The sequence below is a fragment of the Pelecanus crispus genome, chromosome 2 (assembly GCF_030463565.1).
Source record: "Pelecanus crispus isolate bPelCri1 chromosome 2, bPelCri1.pri, whole genome shotgun sequence".
NCBI lineage: Eukaryota > Metazoa > Chordata > Aves > Pelecaniformes > Pelecanidae > Pelecanus > Pelecanus crispus.
The window spans coordinates 10873464-10893363 of record NC_134644.1 but is presented as its reverse complement, the minus strand read 5'-3'; the positions used below and the strand labels follow the sequence as shown (position 1 = coordinate 10893363).

General features: G+C 38.6%; 1 protein-coding gene across 1 annotated transcript in view; it reads left to right on the top strand.

Moving 5' to 3' along the window:
• The window catches only part of PTPRN2 (protein tyrosine phosphatase receptor type N2), a 691758-nt gene that overhangs the window by 599466 nt on the left and 72392 nt on the right, over positions 1-19900 (top strand). Inside the window, exon 15 of the mRNA XM_075704660.1 lies at positions 7355-7549. Within this exon, the coding sequence (XP_075560775.1) occupies positions 7355-7549 (195 nt within the window). The remainder of the gene's footprint in view (positions 1-7354; positions 7550-19900) is intronic.

Genomic DNA, 19900 nt, shown 5'->3' with positions numbered 1-19900 from the left:
CTTAAGCTGTATTGCAGGGTCAGTGTCTTTGGTTGTACGCAAGCGAGAAATTTTCACATCTACTGGACTAGTGGAGATGTGCACAAGACCGTGATGGCTTTTTGTTTGTTTGATTTGGTAGGATAAGACTGTACAAATGCTTGAATTCAAAGAGAGGGAATAAAACAAATAAATACAAATAAAGGAAAAGTAATTTTCCATATAAAGATAGCCATGTTTTCTTTGCCTTTCCCCTCCTGCATGGCCTCTACTTCTTTGTGTACACTTTCTTTGTGAAGAAAGGGGAATCATAATTTCATGAGTTACCACCAGCAAATACTCACAATGCTAAAATAATTGAAATTTTTAATTTCACAGACCATAATCAAAATTGGGGTTTTGTTAGGAAAATGAGTCTCAAGCCTGTGTTTGACTGCAGTGCTCTCAAAGGCAAACAGCAGCCCTGCCTTTTAGGTCATTTAAAACCCAAACAAAGCAAAACCCCTACACCGAGACTCAGAGTTATATCCAGATATGCAGAGGGTGGTGCGGTGCGAGAGGGCAGATAGTAAACTGAACTGGACAGACTAAGGCTGTATTGACAACCAAATAAATACATTTTACTTTCTTCTTTTTTTTCTTTTCCCCCTCCCAAGATCTATCACATACTAGTCTAGATAAATATGAGTTGTACAGATTATGGATATGTAATGATACCTTTGATGATGCGTCTCTCAAAATATTACTCGCAAACGTTTTGCCAAGATCTCCCTTTGTTCCTTTTCTGAAGGCACACTGGTCTCAGTAGTTGCCTTTTCTGGCAAGGATAGAAAATATATGTACAAATATTCCACATATGTAAACAGCTCTTTTACTCCTGGACAAAAAGTATGTTAAAATGAAACTAAAGCTTGAAAGTATGTTTCAATAACTCAAAAATAAATGGTAATAAAGCTGTAATTATCCCCAAAGCTACAAACGCAGTAAATAAGTTAAAGTTAAATTTATAACACCTGCAAACATATTAAGTATGCAAAAGCAAAACAAAGGCAGCCAAATGGCTTTAGCTTCACCCTGTAGTAACACTAAGCAAATCTAGTTACAGAATAATGATGTTTGTAGTCGTAGATTCATTTGTTTAAAAAAATGAGCTTACCTTATTTTTTCATTTTTTAAATCTCCCTGTGTTATGAGTGCATCCATAGCAGAACAGTTCAATCCATGCTGTACATGCAGACCTCAGCTCATCCTGTGAATAATGCCTCCTTAATTTAAAGTGAGGCTACTATTTTATGAAAAGTATTAAAGCTGAGAAGAAAAGCGTTTTTAAAGATCTTATTCTTCCATACCTAGCATATAAAAGGTTACATATATTCTTAGTTTTCATTATATATTTTGTTATATAGTCTTGAATCCTTTAGCATTAATAGTCAACATTTTTAATTTAAAATTTCTACAAAATAATTTTGGTTTGCATGTAAAATGAACACAGTGCTATTGCAATCATGCCTGCTTAAGCAGATTTGTTTCTGATGATAGAATATCAAGAAGGTCAGGTTGAAAGGTCTTGGTGTACACTCAGCTATCACTTTTAATAAACAGTAATTTCTTCGTCTAACGTCTCTGCATTTTCTTAGTAAGTATATCATGGAAGGGTTTATTCTCTTATATTTTGTTAATTCTGAAAATAATTGTGCCTCACTTGTTTCTGGACTATCTTGGGTGATTTCCATTTGAATTTCTTAAGCAAAAGATTTTTAAAAGCATGGAAATGTTAAGCCTGTTTCCTGCACTTTATTTTTGGAATTATGGAAATTTGGGGATCAGTTGCAAAAATAGATTCTTTTCATTAATATATAGTAATGAAATTGTATTTCCTTTTCTAAATAAACTGGAAAGTTGGAATTTTGCTCAGATCCCAGGCTCCCATTGAGCAGCTCTGAAGTGGACGTGACTGGGGAAGAAGAGCAGGATTTTAGATATGAAGCTATTTTCATTTACTTTGGCTGAACAACTTCATTTATAAAGCGCCTGGTACCCAGCTAGATGAGAATGATTCATGTGCAGTGGTCAGTGGCTGGACTGGGAGTACCTGAAGATATCGCATAGTGCATTCGCATTAAGTAGGTATATTTTAATGAACAGCAACATCCTCACTGGAGGCAGCTTTGAGGTGGAGTGGCTCATCTTTAAGAGTAATGAGTGGAAAGCCAAGGTGCATGTTGGCCATCTCTTAACCAGGATGCTCAGGTCAGGTCTCCTGCCTGTAACATGCCACCCTGAGGTTTTCAAATTCCGTTTTTTGCAAATAAAACAAGGGAGAAGATTCAATATTGACCATTCAAGCATCGGCTCCAGCTGGTTTTAGTTCTATGCTTGCCCATGCTCTTAGTCTTTACCGGGGTGTATACACAGATTTCTCTCCAAAACCAAACATTTTAGTAAACTATGCGGTCTTAATGGATTTTCCAGATACCTACTGTATTAGTTGAACTTGACAGAAGATCAAAATTTCTCCAAATTATCATTTGCTGTCTTGCCCTTCTGTGACACCGATGGCCGATGTGCATCATGAAGCCAAGTGTCAGCAAATGCCGCTGCTGTCACTGGCTGGGGACACCCAGAAGGGGTGGCCTAGCACTTCTGGTGGTAAGCAGGTTGTATCTCTAAACCAGATATGGACAGGTGTCTGTGGGGTTCATTTCTAAACAGGCTTGATGCCTCCTTGGTTGAGAGGAGAGTTTCTTACTCCTCTCCTCAAGTTGAGAGACCCATCTAACAAAACACGGCGGTAAGGCTGGCTCTCCATCCACGTGGGTCATTGTCCATTAGGTGCAACAAGTCTTTTAATACCCTTCTTTAAATGTGGATAAACTACATTTATGCCGCAATGTGGTTCATTCACAAGTACGGATTTGAAAATCCATTTGTTGTATCTGAGGAAATAATTGTTGCTTCCTGCTTCTCCCTGTCTCTGTGATGACAACCAAGTATTAGGAACGCTTTAAAACCTCATTGGAAGAGGTCCAGGGATTTTCTGAGAATCCTGTTTATGGTTTGTTTAAGGTTATCAATTATGTCTCAAATAAAAAGCTCTTTACAAATGATCATTGTAGTGTACTTTGAACTCATTTAACTGGACATTATTTACAGAATATTTATCTTGGTTATGGCAGTTTTTGTCACACAGTGATATTACTTTTCCATTATATACTGCATGTGACCACCACATAAGTTCAATAATAAATGTTGGGAAATAAAAAACAGAGTAAGTGCCTCAGTATGATAGCAATTCCCATGTGATGGGAAATAATGTCATAAACTTCAAATTACCTTTTAAATAAATGTTTACGTCCAACCCATCCATTAGATCATAGCCCAAAGGGTCAGGAGGATCATTTCTTCATATTTCACTGTATGCATTATGATTGCTTTTTTAGGTGTAAATGATGTTTTTAAATGAAGAATGGCACTCGAACTATACACAAACAACGGCTAGACATTACTGAGTCGCAGTACGGCAAAAATAGCCTCAGCCACTTGGCTAAATATAGAAGTGCAGCAGTAAATTGAATTCATTCTTAGAAAATATTTTTAATGTTGTACGGGCTGAGACGACACAGAGATACAGTTTGTGTCATTCTCACAGTTTGCAGCTTTGACATTTTAGTCAAGTTTAAATTCTAATTGTGGTTTGGTAGATGGCTGATTTGCTAAATGCTTATGAGAGTAAAGATTTTGCAGAGTGGGGAAGAGTATACCTGAGCGTGGAGAGAAGAGCACAGGTAACAGATATCATATTAATGAGGGTCTTAACCATCTAGGGCTTTGTGCGCTTGTGAAGTGATGCTACTTCTGTAAGTGCCCAGGGATGGTGTTTCCCTGAGAGCACCCAGTATGAAACACCCCACACACTGAGACTCCACTATTCCCAATACCTTTCATAGGAAGGGGGTGTTGCTGACCATCTCAAGGATGAAGCAAACCCAAATCCCACATTTAGACATTTCCCTGCTCTGAGCTGGACCTCCCTAGTCCATATGTCCTGGAGGAACCTATTTGGCTTCCGAAAATGCCCCGCGCATCAAAGCTTTTATACACGCTGGTATTAACTGTGTTATCCCTGCAGCGCTAGGCTAAAAACCCAACCGGGAGTTGAAATGGCTGGGCTAACAGAGAGGTGGCTTTGAAGAAGCAGAAGCTGTAGGTGTCCTGAGATTGCTGACGTGCATGTGGGGATGGGGCAGGTTCCTCAGCCTGGGCTGGGCTGGCTGGGAGCGGGGGAAGGAAGAGGTGTCAAAGCCTGTTAGACCAATCTGGAAGTAAATTCAAACAAAAAACTTCTGTTTACAGGCAGGGGAAAACCCATTGTCTTGGAGATTTAAAACACCAATCAAGAAATTCAGTGGTGTTTTTGCTGCAACTGTGATTTGACCTTCCTGTTTACATTAAACATTTTTTATGGCGGTGTGCAGTGACGTGGTTGCTTTGTTTAAGGTATTTGACAGTTACAGCAGTTCTGGGAATAATTGTTTTGGTTCCATATATGTCAGGAAAGAAATATGTTAATATTTCACATCAGGTTACTTTTTTTTTTAAAACTTACTTATATTTGTTGTGTTTCTCAACTTCACTTTCTTTCATGAGGACCATGAACGTATTAAGCTTAGTTTTAAAACAACATTTCGTAGTAAGATATTAAATACTTTATGTCCAAACATTCTTTTTTGTTGGAAGTTAACCTACTCTGGAACCAATTGGCTATAATATTGCTTCTTCTGTCATTATCATTTGCGTAAAAATGGTGTATTAATTTCTTAAAGTTCACTTGATCCTGATTCTTTTTTGTTAGCAGAGGTCTATAATCCTTTCCACAGCAACCACTTGTAAAAGCAGAGGATTATGACTTGAGGCAGGATATGAGCAGCAGGAACAGATCAACTTAAAAACAAAGATCCTGTTTGAGTACAAATGCTATTGTTAGCACAGAGTTGGGGTGAGTCAAGTGGCAGGATGTCTATTAAAATATAATAAATTCATATCTATGCCACATGGCATGCTAGCCAGAAGACATGTCCTTTTAGCAGTTATGTGATAGACTACATATTTTTATACCTTCACTTACTATACTTTTGCCTAGTCCAGTAAACCATTCCCTCTGAGAATGGCCGATATCTAAACATCAGAATTGCCTTTTGGTTTTCTGTAGATCTATTTTGCTGTCTAAAAAGTTTCCGCACTTACACTTTTCCCAAAATCTGCTAAAAGCAGGGATTTGAAATTACACTACCGCAAGGTCGTTCCAAGGTTAGTAATAGCCATTTTGGACTATTGCTATTTTTTCTTATGACGTGTCATCCTTCAGAGAAAAGGGGAGGGAGAGACTTTTTTCTTTGTCCCTATATTTAAAAAAACAGAAATACAAAACATTTTTTCCTTTATTAAAAAGTCTTGGTTTTAATACTGATAGTTTAACTGACCTAACACTAATATATGTGACTCAATTTCAAAGTATTTTTGAAGTTTAATTTTTTTCCTCATATTTTTCCTGTTAAGGTCAGTAGGAAGTAATGAAGGTACCAAGTGGCAGAAAACATTCTAGTCAAGTGTGGAAAAACCCTTACTTTTTGTAAAGATTTGAAAAATTCTTACATGGCTTGGACAAAATAAATATACAAAATGCAGTAATGGCGTCAGGTAGCAGTTTCACTTGGGACAGTCGGTACAGTTATTCCAACAACCGACACCACATACAAGGAGTAATCTGTGCTTCCCAAACTTCAGTTGACTGTGTTTTTGTAATAGACAAGAAAATATATCCTGTTTATATATGATACAAATTTTGTCTCAGTGTATCTTAATTTGTACATGCATATATACATACACACACACGTAACATATTACATAATATAAAATAGTAAAATTCCACATAAACATCGCTAATGGCAAGTCAAACAGAAGCTTTGGTAGAAGAAAATGTTTGGAGAGATTTTTAATCATTGCCATGTGGTGGCAAGAGTTGTATAATGGTTTCAGTGGGTTTGTTTGAATGCTTGCTACTGCATGGATTAGGATCCCTCTTCAGTGTCCTAAAGTTTGCAAGGTTAAAAAAAAAACCCACCGTAGTCTTAAAGTTATATTTCTAACTCCTGTCTGAATAGAAGATTTTATTGCACTTGATATATGGAGGTTTTCAGATCGTGCTACTGATGGCACTTGGGCTGCAACTATATTATCAATGAATAAGAAAACAGAAGCCATGGCATTTCAACAGTATGAATTCTTCAGACTGTATTATTTTGTTGGCCTGAGGCAAGAGACTGGGCTCTTAGTACTCGTCTGTGCAGAATGAGTAATCTCAGGCAAATGTGTAACCACACTGCGTGTGCAATATGTCCAGATACTATGGACTAGCTGGTCTTGCTGTGCGCCACAGGCAGCCAAGTATCTCTCATGGACAATAGACATATGTTAAAAAATGATAATTTTTTTATACTGTCTGGGATTTCACCACACATAACTGATTCTAAAAGCATGATAACAATGACGGTGTAACTGTGGGTCTGTTTATCCCATTAGGGTCAGAATTTTATACTGTAAGGAGTTGGTTTTACCAGCAGGATTTTCTGTTACCTAACAGGAATTCTGTGTTTTTGTGTGAATTCTATGCATGGGAGCAACTGAAAATGCGTATTCCCAGTGCGATCTATTTCGGTGTTTTAACATGGCTTGCATTAGCGTGTGTTACGGCTTGAATTTTCTTTCTTTGCCAAAGCTGCTTAAACAATACAATGACAGATTTCTGCTTTTATTCTTCGTTAATGTCATTCTTCATCCTCTCTGCCCCACATCAGGGAGGAAGTGTTGTGAGTTTGCTATTTTAATGAAGAGAAATGAGGCATCTATCAACTAGGATTTACACTGGAGAGCACATCAATTCAGTTGCCTTGAGCTTGCTGAGTTTGCATATCCAGGGCCAAGCAGCGCTCTCAATTACTCCCGTGCAACCCCATTAACTTCAGGAGGTAGCGCAGTTCAAAAGTGGCTTTGCAGAACGCAGAGCGATATTAGAGGGAAAAAAGGCTATCTGTTAGAGAAGTCAAGCTCCAAAATATTATTTTTGGTTATCTAAGAGGAGATGTGTGTGCAGTCATAATTACACTTTTGAAAGGTTAGAGTAGTCATCGTATAGTAATTTCATTGAGTATTTCTTTGTAGATGTGCCTAACTGAACAGACAGCCTCCCAAAAATCACTGCAGTGAGGGGGAAAACACTGCCAGCCCTGGAAACATATTGTAAATCATATGTCTTTAGTAGACTGTATCCTGTAATTACTCTTAACCGTAGGTTGTTTCTTCCTCTGTCTCTCTCTAGGAGCTATGCCGTCAGCGCATGGCAGTGAAAGCATCTGATCACCCGGAGCCCCTGCACGCTTCTCGAATAAATAGCGTATCTTCGCAATTCAGCGATGGGCCCATTCCCAGCCCCTCGGCCCGGAGCAGCACGTCGTCCTGGTGCGAGGAGCCAGTCCAGTCCAACATGGACATCTCCACCGGTCACATGATCTTGGTAAGGCGTTTTTGTCTTCATGGCACAAGAAATTTCATCAGAATTTAAGGTACCAGCTCAGCTTTTGGAAAGAGATAACTTTTAAAGAAAGGGAGGCTGTCTTTTCACAGGTAAAAAATATTCCTGAGCTTTGCTGGTAGTCTTAGCTTGGTATAATTAAAACTAAAGGGATTTTTATTTCCATTTCTTTCTCATTATATTGTTTTTTTTCCTCTCTGGGGAACATTCTTTTATTTTGGACATACAAATTGTTTGTGTGCTTGCTTTAAAAAAGATAAGCCCTGCGTTGTCCTTTTGTCCTATTAATTTATGTTTACCTGAGCTTGGACAACTGAAGAAAACGGCTAAATTTCTGATCAGCTTGCTGCTTTTTCTCATGTATCTTCAGTGTGCGGAGGTATCTGAGCTGAGAAGGCAACAGAATATTAGCGATATGGAGCAATTCGTTTTCCATTACCCTTAGAAAAGAGATCTGAATTTTGAGCCTTGGCTGAATTTTGTTGTCCTTGGCTCAATTTCTTCCAAGCTGGATCTCTTCTATGTTTGAAAGGATCCAAATATATTCTATTGATGGAGTTTGCATTGGAAAACTTGGGTTACTTCCAAACACGACTTGCGACCAGTATCAGTGTAGAAGATGGACACGTGAAGATCTGTGTGTATGTAAGAGTCAGAGTCCAGTGGCTGGGGCTGGCTGCAGCTTGTTTCTGTCTCTCTCTGTTAGTGTTCTGCTGGGAGACCTGTAGAGTAATCCCCCATTTTTTGTGCCTTATTTTCATCCTCCTTTAAATATTTGCTGTCTTTGTAGAGTGCATTGAAATTAGCTGAGAAGTTAGGTGATGGTGAAGACAATGAGTCAGGTGTTATTTTGCTTTCTATATTTGGTTTCTGCTATTTATTAGTATGGTTGATCTAAAGTAAGCACGCTTTCCAGTTGGTAGGGTTGCCACACTTTGGAAACTTCTCTGTTGATTTATTCATGCACCGCTGAGAAGACTCACCAGTGGGGTCTCTCAGAAGGAAACTTCTCTTCGCCATGCCATACTTTTGGGTCATAATTTTTCAACTTCTTTCTCTCTTTTTCTGGACTTATATTTCAGAGTACTATCTTCTCAGGTATTTTTCAAATTCTTATAAGCCACCTCACGTAATGGAGAAAGGAATGAAGGCAGGCAAAACCCAAAGAGCTAATCTGACCTCAGCCAAGTTACTGACCTCCTTCAGCCTTGATCAGGTCAGCTATAAAACTGAGCAAAAGCAGGGCAGGATTGTGAACCAGATGCTTCATCAGAGTATGTCATCCTGAATAAATGCTTCTTCCCCTGCCCCTGCCTATTCCCCCGCAAAAAGGAGTTAATTAAGTATTACGTTAAAACCTGGTATACAAGTGCAGTTTGGAAGGGTTGCTCCCATGATAGAAAATCATTTGTTGTAGGTTTTACTGTCCCACTTTTGCCTAAGCAGAATTAAAATTCACTTGATTTCCTTTCACAGTTAACTACAATGCTTGGGGGAAAAGAAGTCTCCAATTGCCCAACCTCAAACTAAGTACAAATTCCTGTCCTAAGGTTCTAAGGCAATATATTTGTATGGAAATAAGAGTAAAGTTTCCTATGTAGACGGAAATATGCATTTAACATTTGCAAACAGTTTCAACTGCTTTAAATTGAGCAAAATTGTTTTCAGTTATATTATTGGGAAAAATATAAAAATCACAAAGTAAGCTTAAAGGAGAGAAAGTTGCATATGGGAACCACTTATTCTGGCTCTGGGAATTTGTGCAAAATTGCAAGAAAGAATTGTCTTCATATGGTGACAAATAAACTTTAAAAAATAGTCAGATTGGTCAAGATCACTGTTACGGTGTTCAGTGTCCATAATTCAGTCAATCCTGTTTAACCCTGGATGAACTCATACATATGTTAGCTATCTAACAGCATATGTTGTATCTTAGATGGTGAGGGTTCAAAGAAGGGTAAAAGAAATGCTGTAGTGTCTTGAGAGTACAAACCACACAGAGAGAGTAAAAATAGTTAATTTGTTTAGTCTAAACTGAACAAACAAAAATCAGTGATTCGGAAGAGTCTGCCTATGTACTTTGAAATACAGGATGGGGAAAAATTGTTCTTAATGGATGCAGATGATACAATTAGGAAGAAAATATGGGTTAGAATCGAAAGGATGCATTTAGCCTGGATATCAGGGCAAGCCTAATAGGAGGGTCAGGCAAGCAGTGGGATGTTTACTTAAGGGAAGTAGTTAAACCGTAAATTCAAGATTTGCTGAAGGCAAAGCTAGGTTAGGTTTATACGGGAAGATCAGCATCGCTCAGCTACAACACTGAAGCAGATGATTGGACTTGATCAGAAATGCTTGTGTTTTGTGTCACCATGGGTCACGCTGAAACCAGAGAGCTGACCCGATTTATGTTTTGCTCAAAAATAAATGCACATATCCGTAATACTTTATTTGCCTGAATTTCTCTCCCTTTGGAGATGCTGTGGCTTGTTGGACTTCAGCAAAAGAGGCTTGCCAGAGGTGAGCTTTTCCCCCCCTTACCCTGCAGCTACAAGTGGAGGAGAGTGAGGGGCCTCTTTGCAACTTTTATAGCATTCAATACAAGAAGTTTTCCAGTTCTTCCCATTTCAATCCTCTTACATTTTAAATTTTGTAGATATTTTCTGTGAAAAATATCTCAGTGCCTAAAAAAGCAACGAGAAATATTAGCAAGGGGCCCAGCAAGAATGGCAAATACCATCTGCTTTGCAGGGTAAATGCACTTACAGGTCTGTAAATGTGTTTTTCAGCTCCACAGTGTGCAGCAAAGTAGCAGTTAGCTGAGCTAGGGCTCCTCAGTCTTTATTGGTCATAGGTGCCAGGACCTCCCCAGAGAAAATAAAACAATGGCTTACTGTAGAAAGTGGCAGTAGGAAATATTTTATTTTGATTGATAAACAGAATAAATCTTTAATGGAAGTAGCTTAGAAGAAATGTGTCTGCAACTGCTGAATGACTCTACATAATCTTGCTCAGAGGTAGCGCTGGTCAGAAACATGTCTGTAAAGCTGTTTAATTTGCTGGAACATGCTAGCAGGTCATACCTGAAATGTTATCCAAGCCACCTCAGCTTTGGTTTTATTGGAGTTTGTGGTTGGCCACAGGTACTGTTTGCTTGGAGCACTTGCTACTTGTGGTTAGCCCGTTGTTTGTAGTACTCAAGGTCTGGAGAAACCAGGAATCTTCCAAATCCATGTGGCTGTGGGGCAGTCTCCTCACTTAGACTGAAACCAGTCTTTCAAAGAGAAATATCCTGCATTTCTGCCACTTTCCTGTACAGCAAAGACAATGTCTCTGCTCTGCTGACAGTAGCATGAGGTAGTTTGTACTGTTGGCAGGAGGAAGCAGGGGGGACTCAGGAGGCCCAGAAGGGCAGTGATAACAACATTCAGAGTTTTTTTTTTTTCCTTTTTCACGTTCTTTTTCCTCACATTTATAGCAGGAGGATGGCCCATATGGCACTTTTTGATTCTGATTTTCTAAAAGATCCAAGCACTGTGGAAAGTGTAATTAGAGGAGCATGTTTATGCAGTCGTGTTTGTGGCGCTGACTGGCTGGTTTCAGCATGAGCAACAACAAAGAAGTGCCCTCATTTTGGTCACCGTTGGTTTTGCAAGAAAACAATTGCTATTTGGAAGGTCACAGCAAGGAAAAGAGTAGAAACTCAGGTTTAGATTTTCACCCACTTTATTCACATATGTACATCTCTGTTTCAAGTGCCAAGAGAAGTCTTGTGCAATGCTTCCCATTGCAGTCCAGCAAGAGAACCAGGGAGGGTTTGAAGGTGGCCGGGAGAGATTTAGTCTCCCTGACTTGGGCTCATAACTTATACCTACATTTTAGACACTTAATGAAGTGGTGTTGTTGACTTGAGTCCATAAACTTCCCTTCTAGTTGGTGAAGTGAGTGGGTGGCTATGAAGGTCTCCAGAGAATTAGGCAGAGAGAGGATTTCTCTTGGAGGTCTCCTGTTGTGCTTGCACCGTCCCATTCACGTCTGCAGCTTAGGGGAAGGAGTCTCTTTTGTTCATGCTGAAGCACAAGTTTAGCACGTAAGTTAGGTGGATTGGATCCCACATCTGCTTCGTATATTGCCACGCTTGTTTGATTAAAATAATTACAATCTTTTATGAGTTTTTAAATGAAGACCAGTACTGCAAGAAGGGAGCGTATGCTTTTGATGATAACATTTTGAGGTTGTTATCTGAGTACCGTATATGAGAGGGAATTTGCAGAAGCAGAAGTGATTTTCTGTGTTTTGGGGTTTTTTTCCTTGTAAAGACAGACGTGCAAAAATTTGGAGCATTATACCTAAATTAGAATTTCAGAAAGTGTGAATTTCCAAAAGGTCCTCTTCAGTACTTGTTTAAGCTGGAAGTCTGAAGATTATTCTCCCTGAGGGTATGAAACTGCTGTATTATTGGAAATAATAATAGTCTGTGATAGTTGGTGTGTACTGTACTTTTCAGAAGGAGAAGAAAGTTTCGTAACTGGGCTGAACGAGGCAGTTGGAGCAAATGAACCAGAGACTGAAATCTAGGGCCTTGCATGTAGGAGGTGTAAGTCCACTTGATCCCCGTGTCTTTGGCAATTTGCCTGCAAAACCAAAAGGACTTTCCCCATAGAGAAGTGAAGGATGGCCTCATATAAGAACTTTGCGTCAAAAGAAAGTTCTGGGACAGGTTGTGGTCTCAGAGGATGAGCACCTGTGAGCACCTCCTGTGACATAACCTGAACTAGGGGCACGTGGGATGGAGACCTGCTGCTGGGAAATCAGTCAAACCCAAGATGTTGAACTTTGCATCCAGTTTAGTTTTGATGCTGAATCAGTGGCAGGGTTGCTGTGGGACTGAGAAGGGTAACAAGCAGGGAATAGTTTCCAGGCTTGAACCTGGGGTTTTTTATAACATTGGTATCCTGTAGTCTCTGCATAGTAACTTTTTGATGGTTTCTAAGCAACTTTCCCTCACTCTCATTTTTTAAAATAAACTCTGTTTGAAATTAACTCTATGGGGTAGCTGCTATAGATTTTCTTTGAATTGAATGTGGAAGAGTGTGGGATTGTGTGACAGAAGACACTTTCCAACAAGAAAAAATACTTGTAAAATCCTGCACCACATTTTGTTGAAACCCCTTAATTTTATTCTTAAAGCTGCAATAAAAGCATGAGCAAAAGGCATCTAAACGCACTTTTCTAAATAAATAGAGAAACTCTAGCATGTGAGGACTGATAGCACTGTGCTAGATGCAGGTATACTTTCCACCTTGAGCTTAATCCATGTACACACAAAACATTTCCTGAGTGAAGGAGCGTGATGCACGGTATATGAGTGCAGTGCACTGCTGGGGGACACATGCCGCAGAAGTGATTAATGCTAGCAGGGACAAAGGTGAGGACTGCAGGTACGGAAAACAAGGTCTTTGTCACAGTTATAGTGTGTTTGAATATTTAGTGGGTTTTTAATTTTTTTTTTTTTCCACCATCTCCTTCTACCACCATTAATTTCTCTTTAGCTCTTTATGAATTTCAAGAATAGAAATACTCTGTTTAAAAAAAAGCTTACAACTGAGAAGATGAACTAAAAATCCTCCCTCACATGGGAAGGGAAACAAGTCAGTAGCAAAGTTTAGCTAAAAGCATAAACTCCTTATACATGTGCTAAGTGGATCTAAATCCCAACTTATCTTTCAACTGCGCCAGTGTAAATAGTTTTAGGAGTCTCATGAAATTTAAGTCCCAAGAAGGCTTTGGCCTTAAAGGCCATTTCATCATGAACACAGACAAGAGGAGTCACAAGGGAAAAAGCTGTTGTGTATCACATTACTCAGTGACAAGATAGCCAATATCCCAAAAAGACATAAATACTGTGGATGGGAAAATTTTTACCCTTCTCTCCCAGAGTTGTAGTGCTTTTAGGGGCAAGTGTTGCTGCTTGCTTCCCAAAAGATCTTCTGCTAATGAAATGGCATTTATCCCTTCATTTTAGTTTTTTTTTCCTCCCTAAATATATATAAGTTATTTTGAAACAATTGCCTCTGTTTAAAGCCAGGACTTGAGATACAGGAACAAAGAAAAGCTGCAAAGAAATGTGCAAAAAACCTCATTGCATATGAAAACAGCTCTACTAATAGAGCCATAAATCTAATAAATGGATGTATGTACTACATAGATTTCATCAATAAAACTCAGAAAAAACATTCATGAACATGTTACCCTTTGATTCGTCCATTTTTATTTGTTTCATGTTCAGTTGCCTACCTTTTTCTATATTAATCTTTTTGAATGGGCCTTAAGAGATAACAACAATTACAGACTCAGTATTAAATCAAGAAAAAACATTCCTCTTCAACACGGTATGAAATTAATTTCAAAATCTTTTTTTTTTTTCCTAAATTCTTCCCTGTCTGTTGTTTTCCCCAAATGTATTCATGGTTAGAAATGACTCGCCAAATTTCTGTGACTACATTTTGGTCTGTCGCTTGACTGTGAGGCGTTTATTCCAGCTTTGTTTAAGCTGCTTTGGTTGAACACTTTTAACCACCTTATATCATTCCCTAAGGCTTTCAGTAGAAAGATGAAGAAAACATTTCTATTAATATTCTAGAGTACTAATTTTAAAAGCATTACATTGCAAGAAATACATGACACAAAACTAGCTTATGCAACTATGTGCACAGAGTGAAAAGAAAGGATCATTGCCATGGCTGAAACAAAACTTGGTGGCTAGCTGAACTTTTTTTCTGTTTCTCCCAGCTTTTTTCCATTTCTAGAGAACATCCAGCTAATGTCAAGGCAAGATAAGTACCAGTTGTAGCAAGTAGCAAGAGATGCTAGGAGGTCATTTAATGAAAAAGATCTGGGTTTTGATACTTCAGATTGAAGACAAGGGATATTACTGGGTCCTCAGTTGTTTCTGAGAGTCTCATTAGTGGCAGAAACCAGAGATGAACACTCATCCAGGAGGCTACGGGTCTTGTCTTTTGGCTCCAAATGCATCCTCAGTAATGAAGTGCTCTTTGCTGTATTTGTCCTATTGTGCATGCTCACATCATGCGTTAAGTCATTGATAACTCATTGTAGCAGTTAATCGTATTTTGGATCTAACAGGTGGAAATGCCTGTTTAGAAGGAGAAGGATACTAGAAAGAGGATGGTTCAGGAAGATTTCTCATGCAGGAGGCCCAAGATGATAATACATGTTATAGAGTATTTCTGAGCTGGTGGCAGAGCTCAGATGTAAGAAGGAGGTGCGTTTTGACTCACTGTGGGATAAAGAAATGGCTCACGCAGGTTGCAAGACATGGTGCACTGCTAAGATCAAATGACATGTGGTGAATGGGACTATAACTTCAGAGCTTCTGAAAACACATAACAGTTCAGGATGAAACTGGGACTTGCTTCATGGTGCTTACAAAGAGGGGACGTCATACTGGCACTGTGGTTTTGCACTGTTATACCAGTTGCAGTTTAAGATACCCAGGAGAACTCCAGTGGTATTTTGGAGAGCTCCTTCTCTTCATGTGGGCTATTCCGGCAGACGTTATTGGAAGTGCTCTAGTTAAGATGCTACTGGCAATGAAGGAAGCTTAATCTCTCCATTGATTCAACAAAGTCTGTTTATTCTCATCTTCAGAGCAAGATAAAAAAATTTATACTTTACTTTCTGCAACTCTTTCTGGGATTAGGCCTTAACTTGGCAGGGTTTTTTGAGTAAGGTATCAGAATTTGGGTGGTATTTGGAAAATTTAATGTGTAGGACACAGAAAGAATGCTCCTGTGATGATCAAATTTTGCATATGCACCCACGACACAGCTGTGGAAACATTTTTAAATAAGGAGATAAACATTAAAATAATCTGTGAATTTCGCTTGTGGATGCCATAGTATTTGCTGTTCTATAAAGGAGGACTATGTTACTTTTTGTCCAAAACCAGATGATGTGAAAGTCTACTACCCTCAAATATTCCACCACCACCCCAGCATGCCTTTATAAAATACGTACTTTTGCTATGAATTTCTCTTTTTAATAAAACTCTTCTTTTGTTTCAGACTAGAGTAATACCCTTTCATTTTTCTAGTTGGTAGCTCTCCCTCAATGGTGTCGTGTCCCCCTCATCCTCTTGTCCTAAACTTGTGTGCTGATGCTCCTTTAGGTTGCCCAGCTGGCCAGGAAAACCCTATTCATAGTTGGGGAAAATTACGAGTTGCCTCTTGTTTCTGCCTGCTTGCTGTACCATTGAATTGAACTGAGGATAGAAGGGAGGGGTGACAAACTGCTCGCAAGCATCACCTTCGAGCATCATCTGTTACTGCTCTGGGAATTTTTCTCTGCCCCTTTCTTTTTGGAATGACTATGATGGCTGGCATCCAGGTCCTAAAACGCTTCTGTCCTCAGTCTGGTTAGTAGTAAATCCATTAATGTCTGTTGAAGATGGTTGGTTTCTGGACTTAATGTGTCTTTAAAAACTATTTCTCTGACTGTGTATTACAATGTTATTTTTAAGATGACTTATGTGAAGGTTTGCCTCCTTCTGACTGGGCTGTTTGTACTATCTGAAATATTCCCATGAACATCCAGTAACCTTACCGCACATGGCAACTAAGCTCTAGTAGCTGTCAGAGTGTAGTGAATTGAAGCATGTTTCTGTACGTCTTTTATTAAATATGTGCACATGCAACACATTTCTTTAAAGAAAATAAACAAAAATTACAATGTCTCCTTATTGGATACATTATATTTATACTCTGAGCATTGAAGAGAGTCTGGTAATTATAAAGTTGTTTAAGCATTTTTGTTTTAAAATTAAAAAGGTACTGAACTTGAGAAAACAAATACGGTCAGTTATTTAGTACTGGTTAGTTCTTAGATTCTTTTCATATTTAATTTAAGTGGACTATAGCTGGTTGCAAATAAAAATGCTAAAGGACTAGCAATGCACACCATGATTTGTGTTCTTGCTGTCATCCAAATTCACAGAAAGAAGAAAACATATTAAAGAAATTTGATAAGACCAGGTGGTCTGAGTGAATAATTTCCCTTTCATTAACATATTCCCCTTATTAACTCTGTAATTAATTGTACATAGCTAAGGAAGGCTATGGAAATTGCATTTTGAGATGTATCAAAGCTGACTTTATGCTTCAGACTTCCATGCAATTTACTATTAATGAAGCAAGAGATGGAGGCCCCAAATCTATAATTATTACTTACTATTTGAATGACAAGCAAAGAATTTTATCAGCACAGTTTCAAATGAAAGGGGATTAGCAGCTAATGTTGAAATTGTTAATCTTTCTTATTAAAATAATTTTGACGAGAGTGTTTAGCTGAAAGAGGTTTCTGGAACATCATTTACCATTAAAACAGCTATTTTCTGAAGCTCAGTATGAATTTGTCTAAGTTTGACAGCAGGGTGCAAATATTTTTTAAATGAATGAATATTTTATGGGAGCTAAGGCTGTTCATGTGTGAGCTGATGCCGAGCTGCTTGCTGTGCGCATATTCCTGGAATGTGTAGCAGGATGGTAGTTCAATATCCATCTTACCAAAGTGAAGATGTCTACTGAGATAACAACGGAAAAAAGCTGCAGCAGAAAAATCTGAGAACTGAAATTACACCCAAGGCTGTATCTGCACATGACTGATTAGCAGGTGGGAGCCCCGTCAGAATTGGACCCTAGATCTCGGTGATATTTTTATGACACAGAAAAAGCCTATAATTATGTTTGGCAACAATGTTACTTCATGTTTAGATAGGCTTTCTTACTCCTTTAAATGGTGGTATATTTTCAGTTTTCATGTATTTTTATTATTGTCACGTGCCTTAAGGTGAGTATTCAGTGGTGGGTGCTTTATGCCCACATGTATGCTTGTGTACAAATACCATGTACAGCAATGGTGTCCTCATGCAAGTATAGATAAATATTTGTGAGCAGAGATATAATATACGAGTCTTATAAGTGTTAATGAAAAACTACTTGGCATTTTAAATTTTAAAACTTTTCCTTGCAATATTTGCAATTTTCATCTCTTACAGGAGTGTACAAATGAAGCTGACAAGGCTGTTTTCACTCCTCAGGTTGAGGAAATTGCAAGTATGTAGAGTGACATAAATGGTGAAAAGCAAAGCAGTGGTAATTACAAAATTTAATTTGCAGTGGTCTCAGCCACATAAGTACTGGAGGAGATGTATGTTAAAGAACACTATTAATTTGCCTGTTTCCCATTATAGGAAAAAGCTGATGTAAGAGATGTCGCATGTCTTTGCCAGTGACAAATCTTATCAGCAGAATAGATAGAGATAATTTAAATGCTTTGATTAAGAGACTGTTTGAGTAGATGGACTTTGTATAGAGATACCGTCAACACAACAGACCCCCATGTACCTGCTCTACCATGAGATTACTGTAAGCTTTACCTCTGTGTGGACCTGTGGGAACTTCATTTGGTTCACTCAGGAAATTACAGGTTGGAGAACTAATCTTGTATCTATAGTCCTACAAATGTTCCTTTGCAACAGTCTTGCAGAGTGGTATTGTAGCAGAAAGTACCATAGACTGTATGCTGGCTTCATTCATCAGACCAAATCAAAGGGTTTTTAGTTTAAACATAGCAGTTGTTAAATAGCATGCAGTAACAATACCTGAAGAAGCAGTTTCATTATAAAAGCATGTTTTATATATGTTATAATTATGTGTTAAGTCAAAAACATCAAGGGTTCTTCTTAATCTGTAAGAATTGTAACAAACCATGTAGACCACAACAGTAAGAGACAGTCACCATGCCACTGTAGTAGGCTGGTGTAGTTAAGAGGTGGAATTTGTTAAGGATGAAGATAATGCAGAATCCAAAACCAAAGCTTTTCTAAATGCAGGAGTATTTCTGACGCAGATATTTGTCTACTGCTTTAGTAGGAAGGCACCCAGAAGAGTTGGTTTGATTAACCAGAGCAACCACACAGAAGCAGGCACATAAAATCCCCAGGGCACTGCTGGCTCATAGCAGGGGGATGCCCTGCTACTGCTCAGGTGGGAATATGTGATACCTGCCTGAGAAAAGCGCTTTCTTCTTTCCTCATTGCCTCCTTTCACTTATTGGCGTCTTTGCATTAGGCCACTTTGACTGAAAGCATTATAATAGTGTCTAATTACGATTAATGCAGTGAATATACTAATGGTGCCTAATACATTATTTCTTCTGGAAGTCCAGAAATTACTTTTGTGTCATTTAAAGTTCTGCTGGAGTCAAGAAAACTCTGTGTATCCTCACAACCGAATGTTGAGAAACAGGTAGGATTCTGGGGCCTGATACAAGAAATTTTGATTAAAGTCACTGAGAGCCCTTCAACTCACTTCAGTAACCAAAATAATAATAAGCCAACTCTTACATAGCACTTTTGATCAGTAGGTTCAAAGCTCTTTTTTAAAGGTCAATATCATTATCCTGTCTTTTTAGTCCAGGAAGGTCACGCGCAGACAAGGAACTGACTTGACCAAGACTAACCTTAAGGTCAGAAGCAGAGGCAGGAGTAGACCCCCATTCTCTGGTGTCCCGGTGGTCTGCTTTCACAACTAATCATATTAGCTTTAATAGAAAAAGGTTCGTATCGAAGGGTAATATTTTTGCCCTTTTTTGTCCCTCATTAGTCTTTTTTAAGACATGAAAGTATGACATGAAAGTATAAAGGAGTTTTGCACCTGGGTTTGTCAGATTTGATTCTGCGAGTTTAGTTTTGGCGTCATTATCTAAGAGAAAACTATTCCTTATTGGGAGAGATGGCTGAAGGATATTTACGCATTGGAAAAGCTTGTGAAAACCAAACTGAGGATGTGCAGTCTATAGTTGGTTACCTCTGTGATGGAAAAGGGTGCCATGTACTCATTTTTTGAGTCTCTTCTGAATTCATAACAGTTTTCTTCTAGAATATATTCTCAGTCTGCTAGATCCTTAGCCATCACACACATGCACATGCACACATGTACTGAATTTTAGGCTCCTTATTTTGCTTTTTCCTTTTGTTTAGCAGTAAGCAGTACTTGCACTGTGTACTCAAAACTACTACTGTCACTCTCTCGATGTTTTCTCCTTGGTTCAGGATGTGAAGGGAAGAGTTCCAAGAAAAAGAAGCAGCACACAAGGAAATGTTAACAGTTATCAGTTATGATCAAAATTTGCTTCTTTCCATAGCATTTTCTTCATTTGCTGTGTTCTGGTTTTTGTTTTTCTGATTTTCTTTCTTTGCAGTAGAGTGTCTTCTTTCATCATTTCACTTCTTTGTTGACCCCTACAGTCTGG